Source organism: Notechis scutatus, chromosome 2 (assembly GCF_049901735.1).
Source record: "Notechis scutatus isolate UNSWTSFEM ecotype Mainland chromosome 2, rNotScu1.2, whole genome shotgun sequence".
Taxonomy (NCBI): domain Eukaryota; kingdom Metazoa; phylum Chordata; class Lepidosauria; order Squamata; family Elapidae; genus Notechis; species Notechis scutatus.
The window spans coordinates 159970656-159996159 of NC_142010.1; the positions used below are offsets into that span (position 1 = coordinate 159970656).

General features: G+C 42.4%; 1 protein-coding gene across 2 annotated transcripts in view; it reads left to right on the top strand.

Moving 5' to 3' along the window:
* Positions 1-25504, top strand: part of AP1M2 (adaptor related protein complex 1 subunit mu 2) — a 79300-nt gene that overhangs the window by 49150 nt on the left and 4646 nt on the right. For both annotated transcript variants that reach the window (XM_026679662.2, XM_087957116.1), the window contains 5 exons: positions 658-788; positions 6527-6674; positions 10666-10792; positions 15401-15543; positions 25398-25469. In XM_026679662.2, coding sequence (XP_026535447.1) covers positions 658-788; positions 6527-6674; positions 10666-10792; positions 15401-15543; positions 25398-25469 — 621 coding nt within the window. The remainder of the gene's footprint in view (positions 1-657; positions 789-6526; positions 6675-10665; positions 10793-15400; positions 15544-25397; positions 25470-25504) is intronic.

Consider the following 25504-nt stretch of genomic DNA (forward strand, 5'->3'; position numbering starts at 1 on the left):
CAAGGATCTGAATAGATTAGCAGTTGAGCCCACAGCAAAATACATTTTTTTCAATTATTCTATTTAATATTTGTCAACAATTTACAATTTAGACCAGTGATAATTTCTAAGACATCTTCAGAGGAAGATGTATCAAAACATGAGTAACAGCTGATTAGTTAGAATAGTAAATAGTGAGGAGCTAAAACAATTTATCATTCAAAACTATTCTGTTTTTCTTTCAGCAACCTTCATTCTAGCAAGGATTTTCAATTTTCTTCCACATCTCCATGTTATTTATTTATTTCTAGTACAAAAGCAGAGCAGAGCAGAGCACTCTATACATAGAAAAGCAGGCATAGTGGAATTGGAACACTCAATTTGGTGGACGTTCTGAATAAGAACATATCTTAACAGAAGTTTGGGGAATGGAACTTGCAGGACCTAAGACTAGGTTGAAAGTCACCCAACTTTACACTTAGTCTTTTTTATAGTCTCCTTCCTGCCCCTGTGAATAGTTTGACCTGAGTCCCTTCCTGTTGTCTTTATCCAGTTCCATTTGTGTACAAAACTGGACATTCCAGAAGAGACATTTTATCCAAGCAATGAGAATTCTGGAAACTTAACTACAGGGTAATAATATCTTCAATTCTTCAGTACCCATTCTCTCTTTGACAGGTTTTTTCTGAATACTTCAAGGAGCTGGAGGAAGAGAGCATCCGTGACAATTTTGTCATTGTGTATGAGCTACTGGATGAGCTGATGGACTTTGGGTTTCCTCAGACGACAGATAGTAAAATTTTGCAGGAGTAAGTAATCTTTACTTGTTCTTCAAGGATCTCTATCTGTTTTTCTGCTACTGCTCAGGATTTTAAAAACTATAAATGTTGCCGTGAAACAAAATTCCAACGTACATAAAATTCTAGGTTTTTAGTTTAGATATTCATACGTTTTTCAAAGATCACAGAAAGGGACTCTTAGATTACATCTGCCAGACTTTCAATTTTAAAATTAGTTTTTTTCCTGGAAACAAACTTTTTCTCGTCACTATCTTTTTTTGTTTACTTCACTCTAGGTTTGCCAATAGTTCCACTTAGGTCCATCTGAACACAAATCAGAATTTGGGAGAACTTGGGAGCAACACTGAAGCAAAATAGTTGAGAGGTCTCCCAGGCACACTCAAACCCACCTTTGTTATTGCTTTTAACTTTCTTTATGGTCCTAAATTCATGTTGTTCTGTACAGTCAATTTACATACTCGTAGCCCCGCGTCGCGATTGGCTAAAGCGCGCGGCGACCGGATTGGTTGAGCGAGCCGCACTGATTGGCCCGTTGCGGATCCCCTGCGATTGGTGGAAACTAATCGCGGGAGATTCGAAGCGTTGCCATTGGCCGTGGCCGCCGCGGCTCGGGAATAAAAAGCCGCAGTTTTTCCCTTCAACCTTAAGCTGTAATCGGAGCACAATAAAGAGCTGAAACCAGTCACTGACTCCGAGCTTCCTTCCTGCGCTGGACACGACACTGGCGACGAGGGTGGGATACAGAGAATAACCACCGAGCACATGTCCCGAGAAAGACAAAGACCGACTAGATGGCCAGCATGACCCCGCCAGCACCGTTCAACCCGGCTACCGAGGACTGGGAATCATACACGGACCGATTCCTTGAAGGATGCGAACGGGCAGAAAAAGAGGGCCGTCTTCCTCACACACTGCGGGCCCGCAGTGTTCAAGATGGCCAAAGCCCTTGCGAAGCCCGCGGATGTGAAGGCGATGGACTGGGGCGATCTCGAGCCGCTACTTCGGAACCACTAGGCCCCCGCCGTGCCCATTCTCATTCGGCGGGACGAATTCTACCGGCGGAACCAGCGGCAGGACGAGAGTGTCAGCGACTTCATAGCTTCCCTGCGGGACCTAGGGGGGATGTGCGAGTTCCGGGATTTCAACGATGCCCTTCGAGACCGCGTGGTCCTAGGCCTCAGGGACCAGGCACTGAAGAGCCGGCTGATGGCAAAGGGCGACATCGATCTCGCCGACGCCCTGGCCGAAGCCTCCGCGGCCGAAGCCACCCGAAAGTCAGCAGCCAGGCTTCGGAGGGCAGAAAACGGGGACCACACAGAAACCCCCGAAGCAAGCCGACGAGAGACCACCACACACCACGGGGACCTGGACTCCGCCTCAGATACCACGGAAGAGGAGGAAGACGTCCATCGGCTCCAGGCAGGACGGGACCGACGAGATCAACGAGGTCGTAAGTCGGGACCCCAGTGCGCCGGGTGCGGGGGCAGCCACCTTCGATCAGAATGCCGGTTCATCGACGCGATCTGCCGGCATTGCAACAAGAAGGGCCACATTGCCCGAGTCTGCCGACTCAGAAAAACACACAGCCCCCGCCGCCGAGACCCGAGCAACCAGGGGCGAGACGACACCCCCCCCCAGAACCAGAGACCGCCAAGCCGAAAATCGCTGGAGCCGAGACACCCGGGGGCGACGAAACGGAGAAGGCCGCCAGCGAGAGGAAACCCACCAGACGGTCACCATCGGCCACGCTGAAACCACCGATGCCCGAAAAGTCTACGTGGAGGTGGACATCGAGGGCGAACCATGCCGGATGGAGGTGGACTCCGGGTCCTACCTCTCCATGGTCGCCTGGAAAGAAATCAAGCGGTTGGTGCCAACCATCCAGAAAGGAGGACTGGAGAACCAGAAGCTGGTGATCAAGGACTACCAGGGGAACCGCATCCCCGTCATCGGGACCGGACAGTTTGAGGTGACCTTCAAGGACCGCACCGCGAAGCTTCCCCTGATGATCGTGGACCGAAACCGACCCAGCCTCCAATGGTTCGCGCCACTCGGCATCGAGGTTACGGGCATAAACCACATCACAGAGGCCGACTGGGAGCAGCAACTGGCAAAGGACTTCCAAGAAGTATTCGACGGCACCCTAGGCAAGTACCGAGGGCCCCCTATCTCTTTCAGCCTAGACCCCAATATCGCCCCCATACGCCTAAAACCAAGACGGGTGCCTTTCGCACTCCGGAAAAAAATCGACGAGCAGATTGACAAGCTCGTCAAACAGGGGGTTTTGCAACCAATCGACCACGCCCGATGGGAGACCCCAATAGTCACCCCAGTTAAGCCAGATGGGTCAGTAAAGATCTGCGGGGACTATAAGGCCACCCTCAATTGTGCCCTGCAACAAAGCGCCTACCCCGTCCCAGTAGTGCAACACCTACTACACTCGCTGGGGGGGGGGGCAAGGTCTTTGCGAAGCTCGACCTGGCACAAGCCTATCAGCAGCTGCCGGTCGATGAAGAAACCGCCAAGGCACAAACAATAGTCACCCACCGGGGAGCGTTTCGTTGTAACCGACTCCAGTTTGGAGTCAGCGTGGTCCCGGGGATTTTCCAGAGCCTCATGGAAAGACTGCTGCGAGGAATAAAAGGGGTGGTTCCCTATTTCGACGACGTACTAGTGTCGGCAGCCAACCGGGAAGAACTAGAGGGCCGCCTAAGGGAGGTACTAGAAAAATTCAAAGGGGCCGGGCTAAAAGTGAAGAAAGAGAAATGCCAGCTTTGCACAGAGCAAGTTGAGTTCCTAGGGTACCTCCTAGACCGACACGGCATCCACCCAACCGGAGACAAAATCAGAGCCATCAAGGAAGCCCCCACACCCAAGAGCAAAACAGAGCTACAGGCATTTCTGGGACTGCTAAATTTTTACAATGTGTTCTTGCCCCAAAAGGCGACCACGGCGGAGCCATTGCATAGGCTCCTGGATAAGACGGCCAAATGGACCTGGGGGAAACGTGAGGACACCGCATTCTGAAACACCAAGGACCTACTCACCTCGGATGCCGTCCTCATACAATATAATGAGACCCTACCCCTCGCCGTCACATGCGATGCCTCACCCTTTGGCGTCGGCGCTGTCCTCAGCCATACACTTCCGGACGGAAAAGAAGCACCCATCGCTTTCTTTTCAAGGACACTCAGCAAACCCGAAAGGAACTACAGCCAGTTAGACAAGGAGGCCCTGGCCATCGTTGCAGCAGTAAAGAAGTTCCACGAGTACCTCTACGGCCGCCGTTTCACCATTATCACAGACCACAAGCCGTTGCTGGGAATCCTGGCGGGGAACAAGGCCACCCCAAACATCCTATGCCCCAGGATGACAAGGTGGTCCGAATTCCTCGCCGCCTACGACTACCGGCTCACGCACTGACCCGGTAAGACGATCACCCACGCAGACGCGCTGAGCTGCTCGCCGCTACCCGACCTAGACGCTGACCCAGCCCCCACAACGACCACCCTCAGCATAGAGGCATTGCCCGACCTACCCATAACCGCGTCAGACATTGCCCGAGAGACTAATAAAGACAAACGTCTGGCGCGGGTATTACATTGGGTAGAAAAAGGGTGGCCGGAAAAGGAAAACGATGAAGCTTTCAGGACGTTCCGGAACCGGCAAACAGAACTGTCATTACAGAAAGGATGTTTGTTATGGGGGGACAGGGTGGTCATACCAGAGAGACTGCAAGGGAAAGTATTAAAATTATTGCACGAAGGGCACCCGGGCATTGTGCGGACAAAAGCCTTGGCCAGAAGCTACGTTTGGTGGCCAGGCATGGACAAGGAGATCGAGGGTTGGGTGGCCAAGTGCTCACGCTGCCAAGAAACCAGACCAAATCCTCCCGCTGCACCAATCCTGGAATGGGAAACCCCCAGGGGGCCATGGTCCAGGATCCATATAGATTTTGCCGGGCCCACGAAAGGAAACACATTCCTTATCACGGTGGATGCTTACTCCAATTGGCTGGAGGTAAGCAACATGAAAACCACCACAACAGAAGCTGTCACCAAGGTACTCAACAAGCTCTTCGCAACCCACGGCCTCCCAGATGTCCTCGTGTCAGACAATGGGCCCCAATTCACCTCGCTAGAATTCAAAAAATTCTTAGCGGATCGGGGCATACGACACGCGCTGACAGCGACGGCACATCCGGCGGCCAATGGGAGGGCGGAACGGATGGTTCAATTCACAAAGAAAACCCTCCAAAAAATCGAACATGGGGACATACAAGAAAAAATAAATAAAATGCTCCTAATACAACATATAACTCCAAACACAACGACAAACAAGAGCCCGGCAGAATTACTAATGGGGAGGAAACTAAGGTCACCACTCGACAGACTACACCCCACATACAACCCGGAAAAACCCCCGGACTCATCAAGCAAGCACCGGGTTTTTGCACCAGGCGACGCAGTCTACGCAAAGAATCTTACCGGAGATCCACTATGGGTACCGGCAACCATCACCCAACTGACAGGACCCCACTCCTACCGGCTGCAAACGACCGACGGACAAACATGGAAACGCCACATCGATCAATTAAGATCAAGAACAAGAAACACAACCAACACGCAATCAAACACAGACGATCCCATTAATCCAAACCAAGAGGGGAGGGAATATACAGGGGATCAAGAAATAATAGAAAATAACCAGCAATACTCACCAGTCAACAGCCAGCCCGAAGCCTCGCCAGGAAGAAACAGCCAGGCCAGCTCAACCAGCCCGGAAAGACCTGGCGGGAGCGGCGAAAGTCGCTCGACCAACCCGGGTAGACCGGGAGGGAGCTGCAACAAGAGGCCCAGCGACACCTTCCAGGCGGTTCCATCGACGAGGTCAAGAGAAACAGAGGTCCCGGCCGGGAACCAAACAACAACTAATCTGCGCAAGTCCAGTAGGCAAGTACAAAGCCCCGCCTACCTACGGGACTACGTTACGTAGGACCGACCCAAGAGGGGAGGGGTGTTCTGTACAGTCAATTTACATACTCGTAGCCCCGCGTCGCGATTGGCTAAAGCGCGTGGCGACCGGATTGGTTGAGCGAGCCGCACTGATTGGCCCGTTGCGGATCCCCCGCGATTGGTGGAAACTAATCGCGGGAGATTCGAAGCAGTGCCATTGGCCGCGGCCACCGCGGCTCGGGAATAAAAAGCCGCAGTTTTTCCCTTCAACCTTAAGCTGTAATCGGAGCACAATAAAGAGCTGAAACCAGTCACTGACTCCGAGCTTCCTTCCTGCGCCGGACACGACACATGTTGTGCTCTAAGCTTTCTAATTATCTTTCTACAGATATTAATGACTTATTGGTATCCCTCCTGGGTGATTACCAGAGGTGGTATTCAGCAGGTTCTGACCAGTTCTGGAGAACCAGTAGTGGAAATTTTGAATAGTTTGGAGAACTGGCAAATACCATCTCTGACTGGAGATTTTACAGTATCCTTCCCCTGCCATGCCCACCAAGCCACGCCCACAGAACTGGTAGTAAAAAAATTGAATCCCACCACTGGTGATTACGCCCTATTTCATTTCCTGTAACTTGAGTTCAGTTAAAACTCTCTATGCATCCACAATAGTGTCTGCTTTGCTTTGTTATTGTTGGGGTGGAACATTGCTCTAGACAGCAAAATGTATCTGAGACAAGCTATACTGTAGTAGGATGTTTGATCAGGAAGAATTCTTTCACTGTATCATAGGTACATCACTCAGCAGAGCAACAAACTGGAGATAGCTAAATCCCGGGTTCCATCCACTGTCACCAATGCAGTCTCTTGGAGATCAGAGGGGCTTAAATACAAGAAGAATGAGGTCTTCATTGATGTCATTGAATCTGTTAACCTGTTGGTGAGTCAGACTTAAAATTATTTGTGGTAGAAGATTATATAAATGAGGGTTTTAGAAGCTTCAGCATGATTGTAACAAGTCCAGAAAGCTATTTTAATGTGTGTAGGATACAAAAATAATGAACTTTGGATTTATGCCCTGAACATGGTGGCATATTTAAACACTAACAATATACACATTACACTTTTTCAAGTACCTCAACTATCTTTATTAAATAATGTAAAATTTAATATATATAAAAAATGAAATCTTACGTTATTTCATTAAGATAGTAAAGCTGACACACTTGAAAAAATGTAATCAGCATAGAATTTTAGAAGTATATTATGCCTTAAAGCAATGGTTTTTAACTGAGCAACTGAAAACGCTATGAAGCAGATGAAGACTATCATTTTGGCAAAGGAAAGAAAAATGGAAAAGGATCTCAACCAAGCCCCCACCTGAACAGAACACGCCTCCAGCCAATCAGAACACGGCCAACCCCCCAACCAATCAGAACACAGCCAAACCCCCAACCAATGAGAACACACCCCCACCCAATCAGAACACAGGCAAGCCCCCACCCAATCAAGTCACACCCCCACTAGCAGTTAAAAGGAAGAAGCAGCTGCAAGCTCACATCACTCTGAGAAGCACAGAGCCGAAGAAACAAGCCTGAAGATGATGAATGAGACTTCATCGAAACGTTGCCTAGATACTTCCAATCTTACGCGGGAGAAAACCCGAATAACCAAAGATCCACATACAAATACCCGCGAGAACCTCAGAAAACAAATATATATATATATATATATGTTATGTCCCACCTTCTAAAATAAACAGTTAAGGCTGAAAGCAGCAGTCCTTGTAAAGAAAGGCAGCAAACAGGAAAATGTTATGTCCCACCTTTTAAAGTAAACAGATAAGGCTGAAAGCAACAGTCCTTGTAACGAAAGGCAGCAAACAGGAATTTTCACAGATAGCTCCAATAAATAAAAGTTCCAACGAACTAAATCCAAGACTTAACAAGATTCTTCAGATCAAAATCCTTCACAAAATAATTCCAATAAGTAGAAGTTCCAACAAATTAAATCCAAATCCCAACAAGATATTTCAGATCAAAATCCTCCAAACTGTGCTCTTCAGTTCTCCTTGCAAATAGACACTTTGTTCCAGACAAAGTGCAAAGTCATATCTCTCCCTTTATAGAGTAACTAATTAGTCTAATTGCTGGTCTGCTCTCCTACTGTATCCTCGTTGGTTCCTCCTTGTCAGGAGACGTCTTGTCCTGACATCTACCCAGCAATCATCCAAATTATCATCTTCTTCACCTGAAGATATCATTGGTTCCTCATTATCACCCGTTCCCGGCTGACCACCTAATTGAAGGGTGGAGGAGTTTGAAGGTTCAAGCCGATCTTGCAAATCAAATGCATTCATCTCCTCCTCATCGTTAGAACTTGCTGATTCATATAAGTCCTCCTCACTGGAGCTGTCATTCAAAAAACCTGTAGCAGATGCCGGAATCACAACATATATATATATATATATATATATATATATATATATATATATATGTATGTATGTATGTATGTATGTATGTATGTATGTATGTATGTATGTATGTATGTATGTATGGCATTCAGCTTTGTTCGGGTATTTTCACGTCATAGTAGTTGTGCTTTTAAAGTTGTAGCGACGTTTGGCAGAATCTCATCTGCCATCATCAGGCTTCTGGATTGTGTTCGTCTGTGAGTCAGGACCCACAGTTGTTTCAGTTTTAAATTTGGGGCAGCCTATTGCTGTGCCAGAATGGTTTTTCTTCATCCTGATTGGTTGGGAGGATGAAGAAAAAACCATTCTGGCACAGCAATAGCTGCCCCAAATTTAAAACTGAAACAACTGTGGGTCCTGACTCACAGAGCGAACACAAGCCAGAAGCCTGATGATGGCAGATAGATTCTGCTGAAACGTCGCTACAACTTAAAAGCACAACTACTATGACGTGGGAAAATACCGAACAAAGCTGAATGCCATACATGTAAACCAGCGAAAACTTAAGAATATATATATATATATATATATATATATATATATATATATATATATATATATATATATATATATAATATAATATAATAATATATATAATATATAATATATATATAATATATGTATTATATATATAATATATATATTTTCTGAGGTTCTCATGGTATTTGTATGTGGATCTTTGGTTATTGGATTTTCTCCCACGTAAGATTGGCAGTATCTGAGGCAGCGTTTGATGAAGTCTCATTCATCATCTTCAGGCTTGTGTCTTGGCTCTGTGCTTCTCAGAGTGGGAAGTTTCTCACTCTGAGAAGCATAGAGCCGAAGACACAAGCCTGAAGATGATGAATGAGACTTCATTGAAACGTTGCCTAGATACTGCCAATCTAACGCGGGAGAAAACCCAAATAACCAAAGTTCTATACACACACACACACACACACACACACACACACACACACACACACACACATATATATATATATATATATATATATATATATATATATATATATATATATATAAATTTGTAGAAAGATAAAACTAATAATAAACTAATATAAAATAAAAAAGAAAAGAAGTAAAGAGAAGACAAAACAATGCAAGAAAAGAAAAAAGTTAAAGAAAAATAGAAAAGGAAAAAAATACAAAGAAATGGCTTCCAATATTCTTTTCAGCAATTATAAGTACAATTTAACCTCTCTAAACTTACAGTACATTATGACACTCTTCTTTCTATAATTTGTATATCTAATCCTCAAAGATGTAAATCACATTCAATATGTAGTCCTCAATATCTACATGGAAGTAAGTAAGTGGTGGAGTATCCCAGGTTCTATTTTAGGCCCAATACTCTTCAAAATCTTCATTAATGATTTAGATGAGGGAATAGAAGGGGAACTCATAAAATTTGCAAATAACACTAAGTTGGCAGGAATAGCCAACACCTAAAATAATAGGCTCAAGATACAGATGAATCTAAACAGACTTGAACACTGGGCCCTGTCCAACAAAATGAAATTCAGTGTAGAGAAAAATAAGGTCTTACACTTAGGCAAGAAAAACCAAACATATAGTACAGATTAGTTGAAAGCTAGCTCAATAGCAATAACAGGGAGAGGAATCTTGGAGTCCTAGTAGACAATTAAATATGAGCCAGCAGTGTGCAGCAGCAGCCAAAAAAGCGAATAGAGGGATAGAATCAAGATTATGTGAAATACTAGTATAGCTTTATAAAGCCTTACTAAGACGACATCTGGAAAACTGCATCCAGTATTGGTCACCAGATTATTAAAAAGTTGTTGAAACTTTGGAAAGAGCAGGGCAACAAAGATGATTAGGAGCCTGGAAACTAAAACATACAACGAACATTTGCAGGAATTGGGTATGTCTAGTCTAGTGAAAAGAAAGACTGGGGTGACATGATAGCAGTATTCCAATATTTGAGGGGCTGCCACAAAGAAGAAGAGTCATTCTATTTTCCAAACAAAGCACCAGAACACAAGACAAAAAACAATTGTTTTGATTAGTTGGCAACTAATTAAGGAGAGAAGCAACCTAAAACTAAGGAGAAATTTACTAACAGTGAAAACAATATCAGACTTGCCTTCAGACATGGGTTGTCCATCACTGGATGGAATGGGACAACCAGCCACAGCCAACTCACCATGGCCAACTTGCCACAGGACAATTTAACAATTCAGTTTAATTTTTTAAAATAAATATAAAATTATTTTACATGCTGTCATTCACATTTCATTTTGTCATTATCACTCTACCCTTTGAGAGTCTCCTAGGATTACCCACTCTGATTTAATGGTGGTAATTGGTGAAGTTTTTGTTTCTATGTTTTGTTGGGAACTTCAGCATGACTATGTTCAAGAGGAGGAGGAGCCATATTTTCTCATGCAGAGGAGTGTGGAGAGTGAATGGAGGACATCAGACCCTACTTGTCTTTCAGGTTAATGCCAATGGGAGTGTCCTGCTGAGTGAAATAGTGGGTTCCATCAAACTGAAGGTGTTCCTTTCTGGTATGCCAGAGCTACGCCTGGGCCTCAATGATAGGGTGCTTTTCGAGCTCACAGGACGTAAGTAAATCATAGTGTGATGACATGAGCATTTGGGGAGGAATGGCATAAGCATTTGGGGTGGATGGCATGAGCATTTGGGGAGGAATGAGGAGTTTCAGATTTGAGTCTCATATCAATAATGTCTTTACACTTTCATATCTATCTATGGAATGTGTCAGATTGGTTATAAAGTTAGGAGAACAAGCTAGTCTGCAATTTTGCTTTGAGAATGTCTATTAAAGTCCATACTGTTAGAGTTTGCAACAATCCAATCAACACACAAGTAAATAATTCAGCAGGATTCATTTATAGAAGAAACTTTTTTATATACAATAATATAAAACATAATGCATTATACAATACCCATGTAGCTCTTGCAATGTTGGTACCAAATACAAGAACAAGAAGCAGAAGCCATCAGAACCACCAAAAACACAGAAGCTCTATATTTATACAGACCAGTTACCCTAAGCCGTCTGGCATAGCTCACAACAGGTGCTGTATTTTTGTCACCAAACAGTTCCCATTAGCTGACTTGTTGTTATATCTATCCCAGCTCATAATTTCTTATATACTGGCACTCCTCCCTTTATGACTGGAATAAACATAAAACTGAATAACTGAATAATATTTTTCCCATGGTGCACTTCACCAATGGCTTCATTATATCTGCCAGATTGTCCTCCGAAGAACAGTGAAGCAAGCTAATTAATTTACATTTGATGGGCTTTTCTGACATTACAATACTTAATGTCCACATGCTTGTTTCTATTTTTCACTCTATCACCTGTTGCCATTTTAACGGAAGCAGGATTATCCTGAAACACTGTTACAACATCATTTACCTTTACGCTTAAATCCTGTAACAGCTGTATGTACCAAGTTACCTCTGAACAAAGTTCAGATGGAGCTATAAATTCTGCCTCCACAGTAGAAATGGCTACAGTTGTTTGTTTTCTGGACTTCCAATCAGTTAAGGCCCCTTCAAACAATACCACAATCCCAGAATTAGACTTTCTGGTTTTTACATCATTGGCATAATCACTGTCTACATAACATTTCAATTGCAATTCTTCAGAGATCTGTATTTGAAGACCCAAGTTCACAGTTCCCTTCAAATACCTGAGAATCCTTTTTATACCCATCCAATGCAATTGCATTGGTGCAGCAGTAAAGTGACTTAAGATGCTTACTGCCCAAACTATGTCTGGTCTGGACCACTGTGACAGTTATAACAGGCTCCCTATTGCTGACTGATCACAGGCTTCACTTTTGTCCTCACCCAAACTATTATGAAAAATAGGTGTTGGAGCAGAATCACAATCCTTCATGTTCTATCTCTCCAACAGCTGTTCAATTTTCTTTCTTTGAGAACCTTTCTCAGTTTTTTGTATCTCTACACTGAGATAATTTTGTATTTCACCCAAATCTTTTATTTCAAAAATTTTCTCTAATTGATTAGCATTTTTTTCTGTGACAAATGAAACAAAGATGATCCACAAATGCCAACAAATGACAATCCCCACATTGTAACTTTCCAGTATATATGCAACCATCAGCTTTACAATTCTTGAACCCAAGACCCTTCAATGCTGTATCTAAACAGACATTCCAATTCCTGGCTGACTGTTTCAACCCATAAATGGCCTTGTTCAATTTATACACAACGTTAGGCTTTTTACTTTCATACCCTGATGCTTGAACCATATAAATTTCTTCTTCTCATTCCTCATTGAGGAATGCTGTGGTTATATCAAAATGCCAAATTTTATGGTCATGTGCCACTGCCAATGCTAGTGTCAACCTTATGCTTTCGCTCTTTACAGTTGGTGTGAATACCTTGTACAAATTTTTCCTCTGAAAAACCTTGTGCCTCTAATCTTGCTTTATATTGTACCTCATTGTTGGGTAGTATTTTTTTTGTATACCCATGGCTTTGCAACCTTGTGGCAAAGTAATAGATGTGAACCATGGATTTAATTTCTTTGTCCATGGCTTCTTTCCACTTAACTTGTTCAATGTTGGGTAATGACAATACTTCCTTATAGTTCCTTGACTCATACCATACATTACACACTTTAACTTTACTAGCAGTATACCTGTCAGGTGGAATTTCCTTGTTCCATTGCTCTGTCCTGCGTGGTATGACTGCTCCTGTGTTTCAACCCTCTCTGGCTTAATATCTGAGTCATCATCTTCTCCTGACTCCTTTTCTAGTTCTTTTTTGGTTTCTCCTCCCTAAATGCTGACACTGTCACTGAGTTATCGTCACTAAGTGGATCACCATCACTGTGGAAAAATTGGCATCAATTCTGTTCCAATTTTGCTCTGCAAAACTAGCAGACCTTGAAATCATATTTTGCTTCCATCGCTAAAGCGATAGCTCTTTGAGCCAGTAAATTATGCTCCATTTCAGGCACACATAATATGTTACTAAACTTTTCCTCCAGACATGGAATCAGCACACTGCCTTTTCCTGTGACTTTAGCCTTCTGGCCATTTGCAAAGACTACTGTATTTCCTCCAGCTGGATCCATTCTGTAAAACAATTTTGAATTATTAACAATTGTTTGACTAGCCCCACGGTCTATTAACCATTTGTCACTGCTTTTACAATAGCTAACTTTTTCAACAGCAGCTTATTAACCTGTTGTTTTTCTTCCTTGCAAACAGTCTTTCTGTTTGATTCATCACCACAGATGAAATATTGTCATACTTTTTCTTTCTCTTTCTTCATAGAAAATCTTTGCTGGGTTCTCTGGTCTTTGCAGACATCTTGTCTGTTGCTTTTCTCTCTCTGCTCCTTGGGCCCCCACCTGAGGAATTTCTCCTTGTGGCTCTTTCTAAAATGGCATTTGTTTTCTTCAGAAAGCAAACAGGCTTTAAGGGCTTCCATTCATAAGTCCTGTTTGCACTCAAAAACAGCTGAAACAATGTCCCACATTTCATCAAGATTATTTCACACCATCAGCACCTTCTGAGATTCAGGAGTCTGCATTCCATGCTGTTCCAACTCAATAAATAAACTCTGCGTGTGCAACAAATGCTGTTCCACACTCGCTTGTGGCTGCATCCAGGCTCTGTACAATTGCTTTGATAATTCTACAATATTGCATGCTGATGCACTCACATGCATACTTCTCAATTTCAGCCATACCTTATTTGTAGTCTTTAAATCAACTACATTCAAGAATTGTTCATCTTCTAAACTTAAGATTTATTTATTTTATTTTTATTTATTTTATTTTGTCAAGCAATTATAAGATAACAGGTATAAGTATAAACATAGTTATGAATACATGAAATGGATACATATAAGAAAAATAAAAAGAAACAATAGGACAGGGATGGTAGGCACATTGGTGCGCTTATACAGACCTCTTAGGAAAGGGGTGAGATCAATAGTAGACAGTCTAAGGTTAAAGTTTTTGGGATTTGGGGAAGAAACCACAGAGTCTGGTAGAGTATTCCAGACATTGACCTTTTGCTGAAGTCGTATTTCCTGCAATCAAGTTTGGTGCGGTTTACCTTGAGTTTGTATCTATTGTGTGCTCTTATATTGTTATGGTTGAAGCTGAAGTATTCATTGACAGGTAGGACATTGCAATATATAATTTTATGTACTATACTTAGGCGGCATAGTTCTAGGTTTTCTAGGTCTAGAATTTCAAGTCTGGTGGCATAAGATATTCTGCAATGAGTAGACGAGTGGAGAACTCTTCAAATGATGTAGGCCAGTGCCTTATCATGCTGCCTTTGATCTGTTGCTGCTAATGGTGCCTGGGGTAGATTAATAACAATATCCCAGAGCTCCTTTAGGAATTACTCCAATTTTGCAGCCCAAATAATATAATTCTTCTGTCCCAATCGAGGCAGAGAGCTTTCCTTTTAACACAGGCTGTCCTTCAGCTGAATTACAGTTCAGTCTTACTGTGTGCTTGGTGTGCTCTGGGCCCATAACCTGTTAATGTTTGCAACAATCCAACCAGCACACAAGTAATAATTCAGCAGGATTCATTTATATTACAAATTTGTTTATATACAATAATTTAAAACATAATGCATATATACAATACCCATAATGCATATATACAATACTCTTGCAATGTGGTAGCGAATACAAGAACAAGAAGCAGAAGCCATCAGAACCACCAGAAACACAGAAGCTCTATATTTATATAGACCAGTTACCCTAAGCCACGCCCAGTCTCCAAGCTGTCTGGCATGGCTCACAACAGGTGCTGTTTCTTAGTCACCAAACAGTTCCCATTAGCTGATTTGTTGTTATGTCGATCCCTGGTTATAATTTCTTATATACTGACACATATATATTTTGGTTTAATTTCAATAGACTATGCTGTAATTTTAAATTGGAATTTTGTATTGTTAAATTTTATTTAGTTTTTAGTTTTCCCCTCCACAAAGCTGTTCATAATTTTATATGTTTCTTTTGCAGCATATTCATGGGATTTGATTATCAGAAATGAGGGCTCATTATTTTTCTTTTATTTTGTGAAACTCTGCTTCCATTGAAGGCTTCCACCAAAAACAGGCAATTGTTTCTTAATACATCTAGTATACCAGAGATTATATTTGTCTTTTAATAACTGTACTTCTGACTTTCAGGTGGAAAAAATAAGTCTGTAGAACTGGAGGATGTCAAGTTCCACCAATGTGTACGACTATCACGTTTTGACAATGATCGTACTATTTCATTCATTCCGCCTGATGGAGATTTTGAGCTTATGTCATATCGCCTGAGTACACAGGTAGATCTTTGAAGTGTTCCTGGAAATGGAACACAGAAAAAAATATCCCAGGACTCAGTGGTGGGATTAAAAAAAAATTACTACCAGTTCTGTGGGCATGGCTTTGTGGGAATGGCTTTGTGGGCGTGGCAGAGGAAGGATACTGTAAAAACTCCATTCCCACCCCACTCCAGGGGAAGGATACTGCCAAATCCCATTCTCTCCCCATCCCACTAACCTGCTTTCCAGCTCCATTTTCCTGTGCAGGGCAACAAAAGAAGACGCAGCCGATCAGCTGGGACTTGGGAGGCAGAGAATAGATGGGGAAGGGGCCAGTCAGAGGTGGTATTTGCTGGTTTTCCGAACTACTCAAAATTTCCACTACCAGTTCTCCAGAACTGGTCAGAAGCTGCTGAATACCCCCTCTGCCGGGACTTTACTCACACAACCATAATCTCATGTACCATCTTCCCTTTGCTGAGATAGGTATCCTTCCCTTGCTTGTGGATTCACGAAGATAACACCTACACTTTGCTAAGGATTGATGTCCAAGTGTGGCAGTTGCCTATTTATAAAATAGTAGAACTTGCTGTAGAAGGGAGGCTTTATTTTGGTACAGAACAACAGAAAATATGTCCAGATAATTAATGGTTTCCTTTTTCAAGTAGGCTGATTCTTTGCCAATCAGAAAACTGTCTATTGAGATATCTGAAAAACTTTACAAGTATGATAAATGCCTAATAATGGCTGTATATAGTTTCTGGGCTCAAACTTCGCAGCAACAAGCCAGCCATGTATATAACACATTCAGTCCAAAAGAGTCATATAGTTTAATGCAAAGTATGAACTCAGTGTTACACAAGATAATTAGATATGCTCTAGGATAAAATCTCAGCACTTTTTTATTTTGTGTATTTTGCCAGCAAAATATAATTAAATATGTTGTCTGGTGCTGCAGTGATTAGAATGCAATATTGTGGCACAGCCCACAGTCTGCAGTTCGATCCTGATGGGGCTCAAGGTTGATTCAGTCTTCCATCCTTCCAAGATTGGTAACATGAGGACCCAGATTGTTGGGTGCGATCTGTTTATATTGCTGTAAAGCACTGTGGGAGTTATATACAGTAAATTCAAGTGCTATTGCTAAATGGAATACAATACTTTTCAGCTAAAGATAGTCAGGGCAATTTTGCCACCCATGACTATCATTCTTATCAGTTCTTAAGTAGTATTGATGACATTTTTGCAGTTGATAAGTAAATTAGCCATTCTTTTATACAGATTAAACAGAGTTGGAAGGGACATTATAGGTCATCTAGTCCAAGCAGACCCTACATCATTTTTGACAGATAGCAGTCCAGTCTCTTCTTGAGAGTTTCCAGTAATGAAGCTCCCACAACTTCTGAGGGCAAGCTGTTCCATTAGTTGCTTGTTCTCACTGACAGAAAATTTCTCCTTATTTCTAGGTTGAATCTCTCCTTGATCGGTTTCCATCCATTATTCCTTGTCTGGCCTACAGGTGTCTTGGAAAATAGCTTGACCACTTCCTCTCTGTGGCAGCCCCTCAAATATTGGAAGACTGCTATCATGTCTCCCCTGGTCCTTCTCTTCACTAGGCTGGCCATGCTCAGTTCCTGTAACCGTTCTTCATATGTTTTAGTCTCCACTGGTCCCCTAATCATCCTGGCTCTTCTCTGCAGTTTTTCTAGTCTCAACATCTTTTTTATAGTTTGGTGACCAAAACTGGATGCAGTATTCTAGGTGTGATCTTACTAAGGCTTTATAGAGTAGTATTAGTACCTCACTTGATCTTGACTGTATCCCTCTGTTAATTCAACTTAGGATTGTGTTGGCTTTTTTGGCTGCCGCCACACACTGCTGGCTCATATTTAACTGGTTGCCCACTAAGATTCCAAGATCCCTATCACAGTTACTGCTATTAAGCCTGGTTTTATCCAGTCTATATGCATACTTTTGGTTTTTCTTGCCTAAGTGTAGGACTTTAGTTTCTCTATGTTGAATTTCATTTTGTTAGATAGGGCCCAGTGTTCAATTCTGTCAAGATTAACCTTGATCTTGAGCTCACATCTAAGGCCAGGGTGTCAAATTCAATTTCATTGAGAACTGCATTAGGGTTGTGTTTGACCATGGAGGGCCAGGATGGGCATGGCTGGGTGTGGGTGTTGGGGGCACCTGTGGTGGTCAAGTGCTAAGGCAGGTCTTCCCTGAGACCCTCCCTCATCCTCATTATAATCTTCCTTCCTTTTCTTCTTTTTCCTTCCCTCTTAACTTTTTCTTCTTCCTTTCCATCTGTCCTTCTTTTTCATTTTCTTTCCCTTTCTCTTTTCCTGTCCCTTGTTGCATTCTCAAATGCAAAAGGGGAAACATTTCTCCTTTTCTTTTGTTTTTAGTTTTGTCAGGGTTTCAGAAAAACCCAACTCCAATTAAACCTCCGAGACAGGCATTTTCTCAAAGTTTCTTTTTATTAGAGTAGGTATATTGACACATCTGGGAAAACCTGAATCTGAGAGTTCTGGATTTTCCCTTAGTAATTCAAAATTCAAAACCCAACCCCTGCACCCATCAGTCTTATCACATGGTCCAATCACCAACCGTCCCAACTTGGGACATCCCTTCAACCACTCCTCCTCCAGGTGCAGGAATAACATAACCTTGACCGAAAAGAATAATGCTATTATATCTAACTACCAATACTCTAAAATCCCCCCTCCTACTTTCCCAGGCACAGGAATGTGGAAGTGTGGAAGCTTCTGGTTCTAATATGGCTTCCAGAGCTGACAGGCATCCCCCATGAAGAAAAAAACACGTCCTGGAAAATAAAATAGACAAAACACAACAAGGGGTTAGTGTTGAGGTAATTCCCCATTAGGAGAATGAGTGCATACAGGGAGACGTATTTGAGAGAAGTGTTTGAATAATACACACACAGCACACAGGTACACTGTACAGTAAATGTAGGTTTTTACTTCCAGAAACATTTAAGCAAAGTTCAAACACAGTCCAAAGTCATTCACAGGTAAGGCAGTCAATTTTCAGTCCAGGGATAACAATAACAAAGTCCAATAACAAAGTCCACTATCATAAACAGTTCAGTATCAAACTTACATCAAATCTAAGAATAGCAGTCAATTATGAGGAACGGCAATACTCTCCAACAGAAGGAAACAGAGAGACCCACTGAAACTTCTTCTGAGACTAAGACTAAGACTAAACAACCCAGGTTTCTGGCTCCATCTTATGGCCGTTTGAGCAACCACACCCAATTACACTTTTAGCATTCCCTTAAAGAGGCAGTACTAAAATGTCTATCCTGGTTTATATATTTTCCAACCCAAATAGCTGTTAGGTGACTTACATTCCTAACAGTTAGTGCCTAGTCCATCCAGTCACTTAACCCCCCCCCCCAAGGAGGACCCTTTGGCCTATCAGATCATGAAATTGTTTCACTAATCTATCTGCTTTTACATCCCAACATTTCACCCAAGTAGCTTCTGACAAAGGGTACACTTTCCAGTGGACCAGGTACTGTAACCAGCCCTTGATTAATCTAGACTGAAGAATTTTCTTAACTTCATAATGTGTTTCACCTTGTACAACTGCAGGTTTGGGAGGAGCAGTTGGGCTGGGCCTCAAAGTAGAGCCTATTGCTGGTTTTAATAAGCTGCTGTGAAATACCAGATGTATTTTCCCTAATATGTGAGGAAGACTAGGCTGAACAGTTACCGGGTTAATTACTTTCACTGTAGGAAAAGGACCGAGGAATTTGGGTCCAAATTTTTTACTAGGTAATCTTAATCTTTATCTCCCACTTTAAATGGTGGTTGGAGAGAACGAGACTTGTCTGTATGTTTTTTGTATTCATCAGCTGTTTCTGCTAAAGCTTTTTTTGTGTTTCCCCACCCTTTTTGTAGAAAGTCCATCCAGATATGGAAGTGGGTGGTTCCCTAGGTAATTCAGGCATACAGACAAATTCCATGCCAGTAGTTATTTGAAAAGGAGTTAATCCTGTGCTGCTGTGTACTGCATTGTTATAAGCCATTTCTGCAAACATCAATAAATCAGCCCAATTTTCCTGTTGATAATTTACATAACATCTAATGTATTGTTCCACCATTGCGTTTGAATGTTCTGCTGATCCATTGGTAGCTGGATGGAACACCCCTGGGACATTCCAACTCCCTCCAGAACTGAGCAGTAAATTGGACTCTGCAATCTGATATTACTCACTGCAGAACTCCGTGAAGCTTGTAAATATGCTTCATGAAAAGCTTTGCTAGCTTCTTTGCAGAAGTTAGTCCATTACAAGTGGTGAAATGTGCTTGCTTGGAGAACAGATTGATGCCAGTCCAAATAATTGTATTTCCACCGCTTTCTAGGAGTTCGACAATAAAGTCTATGGCAATCTCCTCCCAGGCTTTCATGGGTTCGGCTACTTGTTGGAGAAGCCCAGAAGGTTTCCCTAGTCTGAGCTTCATGGTAGCTCAAATGGTACAGCTTTTTACATAGTCCTCAACATCAGTTTTCATCCTTGGCCACCAAAATTGTCTTCTGGGAGGTCGGAAATGGAGAGTTTTTGGAAATCAGATGGCCCCCTAGTTGAGAATTGTGACTGCGCTTTAGCGCCATTAGTCTCATACTGGTTGGCATATAAATTCCTTTCCACGCCAGTCCCTCCCCAAAGTTAAGTCCATTTGGTTCTCTTTAAACCAAACATTGATTGACAGCGCTGCTTTCAAATCTGCTGAAAATTTGTCTTCTGGGAGGTCAGAATGGCATTTGGCATGTAACCTAGTGGTTGCTTGAGCAGCTGGTTGGGCTTCAGAGATCATTGCATGTTCTATTTCCTCTTGTTGGCTGTCAAATTGGGGTTTTCTGGACAAGGCATCTGCCAATGGATTCCCCCCCGCCCCCCGAAATGTATTTTAGTTTGAAGTTGAAGCGCTTAAATTATTGAGCCCACCGGACTTGTTTAGGAGAAAGTTTTCGAGGGGTTTTTAAAGCTTCGAGGTTTTTATGATCACCTCGAAAGGCTCACTAACTCCCTCAAGGAAATGTCTCCAAGATAAGAGAGCCCATCGCACAGCAAAAGCTTCTTTGTCCCAGACTGCCCATCTGCGTTCGGTGTCCGTTAACTTTTTAGACACATAAGTAGAAAGCATCAGTTCATTTTGAGAGTTCCTTTGAAGTAGAACTGCCACTACAGCCATGTCACTGGCATCGGCTTGGACTGTAAAGGGTTTATTTGGATTGGGATGTTGGAAGATGGGCTCTGCTGCAAATAGGCACTTTAATTGTTCAAAGGATTTTTGACAATCCATTGTCCAAGTGAGCGGTTGACTTGGCTTTGGCTTGGTCGGAGATGGTCTAATTCTTAGTAGCTCCATTAAAGGGAGTGCCACCTCCGCAAAAGAAGAGATGAATTGCCTATAAAAGTTTGCAAAGCTCAGGAAACTGTAGTTGTTTGCATGTTCATGAGGGTTGCCAATCCAGCATAGCCTTTACTTTTCCAGGATCCATTTCGATCCCTTGATTGGACACTCAGTAGCCCAGATAGTCCAAAGCCTCCTTGTGAAATTCTCATTCTGACAGCTCTGCATAAAGGTTGGCAGCTAAAAGTTTTTTCAGTACCTGTCTGACTAGTTTTACATGTTCTTCCAAATTCTCACTAAATATAAGAATGTCATTCAGGTAAACCAGGACCCCCTTATACAGATGTTCATGTAGCACCTCATTTATCAGCTGCATAAAAACTGTGGGAGGCCCTTAAAGTCCAAAAGGCATGACTCAGAATTGGAAACTACCCAGTGGGCAGTTAAAAGCCGTTGTCCATTTGTCTCCTTCTCTTATGCGGACTCGGTAATAGGCTTCTCTTAAATCCACCTTAGTAAAAATCTTGCCTTTTGACAAGTGGTTCAGCAAGTCCTTCATTAGGGATAGGGGTTACATATTTTGTACGCACATGGTATTGATCCCATGGGAATCAACGCATAATCTAAGCCTCCCATCTTTCTTTTCTTTAAATAGTACTGGAGCTGCCTCTTTTGATTTTGCTGTCTCAATAAATCCCCTCACTAAATTAGCATCAATGTACTTTCTCAGTTCAGTCATCTCGGCAGGCGTCATTGAGTACATTTTTGGTTTTGGCAGCTTGGCCCCAGGTTCTATTTTGATGGCACAATCAGTGGTCCGATGAGGAGGGAGGATATTGCATTCCTCCTCACTAAATACTTTGGCTAAGTCTCTATATTCCTTAGGAACTGGGGCAGGGGTGGGATGCTGCTGGTTCTACCTGGCTGTATAGAACTGGTAGCTCTGAAGAGCAGCAGACATTGAACTGGTTCTGTGTTTGCTGCTCTTTGGCCCAACTGCCTGCCTGGGCTCTTACCTGTCCTTTATTTCCTGCTTTTTCAACCTCAGCTGCTTTGCATGGCACAGCTGAGGTTGAAAAAGCAGGAAAAAATAGGCTTTCCAAACTCTGTGCATGTGTGAGCAGCACTTTTCAGCTGTCTGGGCAGCACAGCTAAAGGTTTTTTTACACGCGTGCGCAGCACACATCTGGTGCATGTGCGTGTGAAGTGCGCATGCAAAACATAGTCGCCAAACTGGTAGTAACACCGGTTGAATCCCACCACTGAACTGAGGGCTCACCTGGTGATGAATCTGAAGTGGTAGTTGCCAGTTCTGGCGATTGGCTCATGTTGAGAATCAGGTGCTTGCCAGGGGGAACAGGAGGAAGCAGCCCCATCCCAATTATGATTTTTCTGAATCCATCTTCCCACTTAATGCTAGGGATCCACTTGTCTAGCCAAGCCAGACCCAGAATGATAGCTTCTGACAGTTTTGGTGCTATTACAAATCGAATAAGTTCACAATGTCTTCCTATCTCTAATCTGACTAGTTCTGTAACTTGGATGGCTAGTGTCCCCCCAATCAAAGTTCCATCCACCTGCTCAAATCTAATTAGGCATTTTAGGGCTCCAGTCTTTATTCCTAATTGTTCAATTGGAAGCCTAATTAAACACTGGGTACATCCTGTATCAATTACTGCTTCTAATTCTCCTTGCTCCCCAGTCTCGGGTACCACCAGCCTCACTTTAATTGTAAAAGAGGGGATGCCTGCACTCTTCCTCGCTAGCTTTTCCTCTGGCCAGAGGTTCCTCACTCTCGTCTGTAGAGAGGGGAACCTATATGGCTTGTCTTACCAGGTGTTGACCTTTCATTGGCAGAACATATGAAAAAATTACTTGTGCATCTAACTCCTTAACTTTTTTGCCTAGCTGCTCATAATCACTCAATATTAGTTTCAAATCCTTTTTTTGTGTCATTCACCCCTACATGTAGAAAAGGGTAGTAATTTATGTGCTTAATTATTTTGGTTAGGTTGTCAGCTACATCCTTGATTTTTGCTCCAGAAACAAACCTTCCTAGGTTGTATCTCCAGTCTGCAGATGGCTGGTTCTGTTCTTTTTAGGGGATGCAGTCTGGGGTGCTTTTCTGTTTATCCCAGGTGAATTTGTTGATGTGACTTTTTTAGGGATATTGGATGATGTCTCTTTTCTAAGTGTTTGCATGTTTTCTTTGAGGAGGAGGTTGTGGGTCTGAGTATTTTCAACTAGGGGGAGAAATCAGTTGCTCATTTTTAATGGGGCTTAGATTGGGCAGCAGGGGTTTGTTAGATGTTAGAATCTTTTATTATTGTGTTTTCTTCTATGTGTGACATACTTTCATTTGTCTTCCTCTAAGGTTTATCAGCAAGGTCAAATCCTTTGGGAGTTATTTGTTCATTATTCCGTTCAATTCGAGCATGGCTTTCTTTTGTAGGTTGGAGAGTAACCCATTGCAATGAGGTCCAGAGACAGTAGCTAACTCCAGAAAGGATAGCTACTATCAGTGCCCCTGATTTGAGATTTACCCCCTTCTTTTATACCCTTCTTCTTCTGAAACCCACCCAGTGATAATCTTACTGGATGTACTTCCCTATTCCTTCACACAGTCCATCAATTAACACCCACTTGTAGGTATATGCCAACTCACTTACCATCTGCTACTTTCAGTTCCCCCTTTTCTCAATATCCCAGACATTTGTGATCCAAAATAGCTCTATTTTTGATTGTCCAACAAATATATGTTTTTGCAGAAGTAGCAGATAGCAAATATATTGCTATGCCTGCAAATTCAGCTCAGCAGATTGCAAATATTTTGCTATGCTTGCAAAATTAGCTCAGCCAGCGTTATAATATATTGTTAATTTGAGGCTTTCAATTAGGCAGAGGCCTACACCAACTTTAGGGCCTAGTTGTCCTTTTCTCACAATTCCAACACTTATCTTTAAAAGATTGTAACTAAACTACCAGAGCTTTTGCCCATGAATATATTTAATTGGAGAACGTGATTGATGATACCCAGCCTGTGAACATGCTTATTTGGAGAATCTGATTTATGAGACACCCATGAGGTGGGGGAAACAGGGCCACAGGTGACTGTAAATTATGTATGACAGAGTTGGCTTCATACAGGACATGCCAGTATGTTGCCTCTAATAAATCCTTTGAAGTTTTTTGATGTTTGGCTCAAGACTCATGATTTAATTAGGGTGATTGCTGGAATCCTGACAGCTGCCTCTAGATCCCTTACTTTTTCTTCTATAGCTTACATTTAATACATGGGTGTTCTTTGGCACATACATGGAACATATATTGCATACCACAATAGTATCAGTCACCTGTTCCATTAATTTGTTTCTTTTTGCTGGTTTTTTTAAGAGTAAAAAATTTTGTATCTTTTTTTCTATCCTTTTTTCTGCCTTCTTCTGCTTGTTTTTATACCTTGTTATTTATTTTACTATTATGTTAATTTTATTTATCCCTTTATTCCCTATATTTTTAAAAGTTTTTGAGCTCCAGTTCCCCCCATCTTATTATTTAAGATTTGCCTTATTTATTTGATTGATCTTTATTAATCCTATTCTTTCTTGATTTCTAATTTTCCACTTTTGTCCTTATTATTTGCCTATTTATTTATCTTTTATTTTCTGTCCAATATTTTTTTTTATTCTCTACTGGGGTCTTTCCTCCCTGTCTATTGAAACCTCGGGCTTAATTTGTTGCCTTCATTTCCCTTGTTTGCTGCTCTGGCCTCTTGTTGTTTTCTCTGCCAGCTGTCCTTTGGTGCTCTGGTCTTTTCAGCCTCCCCCCTGCTCTGGTAAGCTCTCTCAGCCTGCTGTGCAGCTTTCTGGTGAACTCAGCTCTGCTGTCCGGTCTGCTCCACTTAGCCCTCCACTCAGCTCCTCCATCTCTTTCCCTGTTGCTCTCTGTGGTTCTCTCCGGCTCTAGCTCATGCGCTGCCCTGTGCTGCTGCTGGCTCTCTCTCCTCCCTGCTGGTCTGCTGCAGCTTTTTGCTCTGGAGCCATGTGATTCCCATTTGCTGTCCATCGTGCTGGGGATGCTGCTTCTACCAGCAAACAGGACTACCTGGATTGTCCACAACAAGCTCATCTCTCTTCTCTTTCCTTCCTCTCTGTTCTCTCTTCTCACCAGCTCGATGATCCACAGCAAATTCGCCTCTCCTCCTCCCTGCTTTGTTCTCTCACCATTTTATGATTTTACTTAAACATATTTCTTTGCTGCTGCAATGACTTAGAAGCTCTATAAATAATTGTTATATTATGTCTAATAGAGTGTAACCCTGCTGTTGCTACATTAAATAGAGCTGTTCAACTGTGCAGGTCTAATTAAATATGTCTCATCATATTTAATACAATAATCTTTGGACTATTCTACATCCTCTATTACATTGGAAGCTTTGAAATTAATGCTTCTTTTTGTTCTTTCTCTTCCCATCCCCATCCCAACAAGGTGAAACCTCTCATCTGGATCGAATCTGTCATTGAGAAGTTCTCTCACAGCCGAGTAGAGATTATGGTTAAGGTGAATTATTTTGAACAATATCATCATTTCTCTGC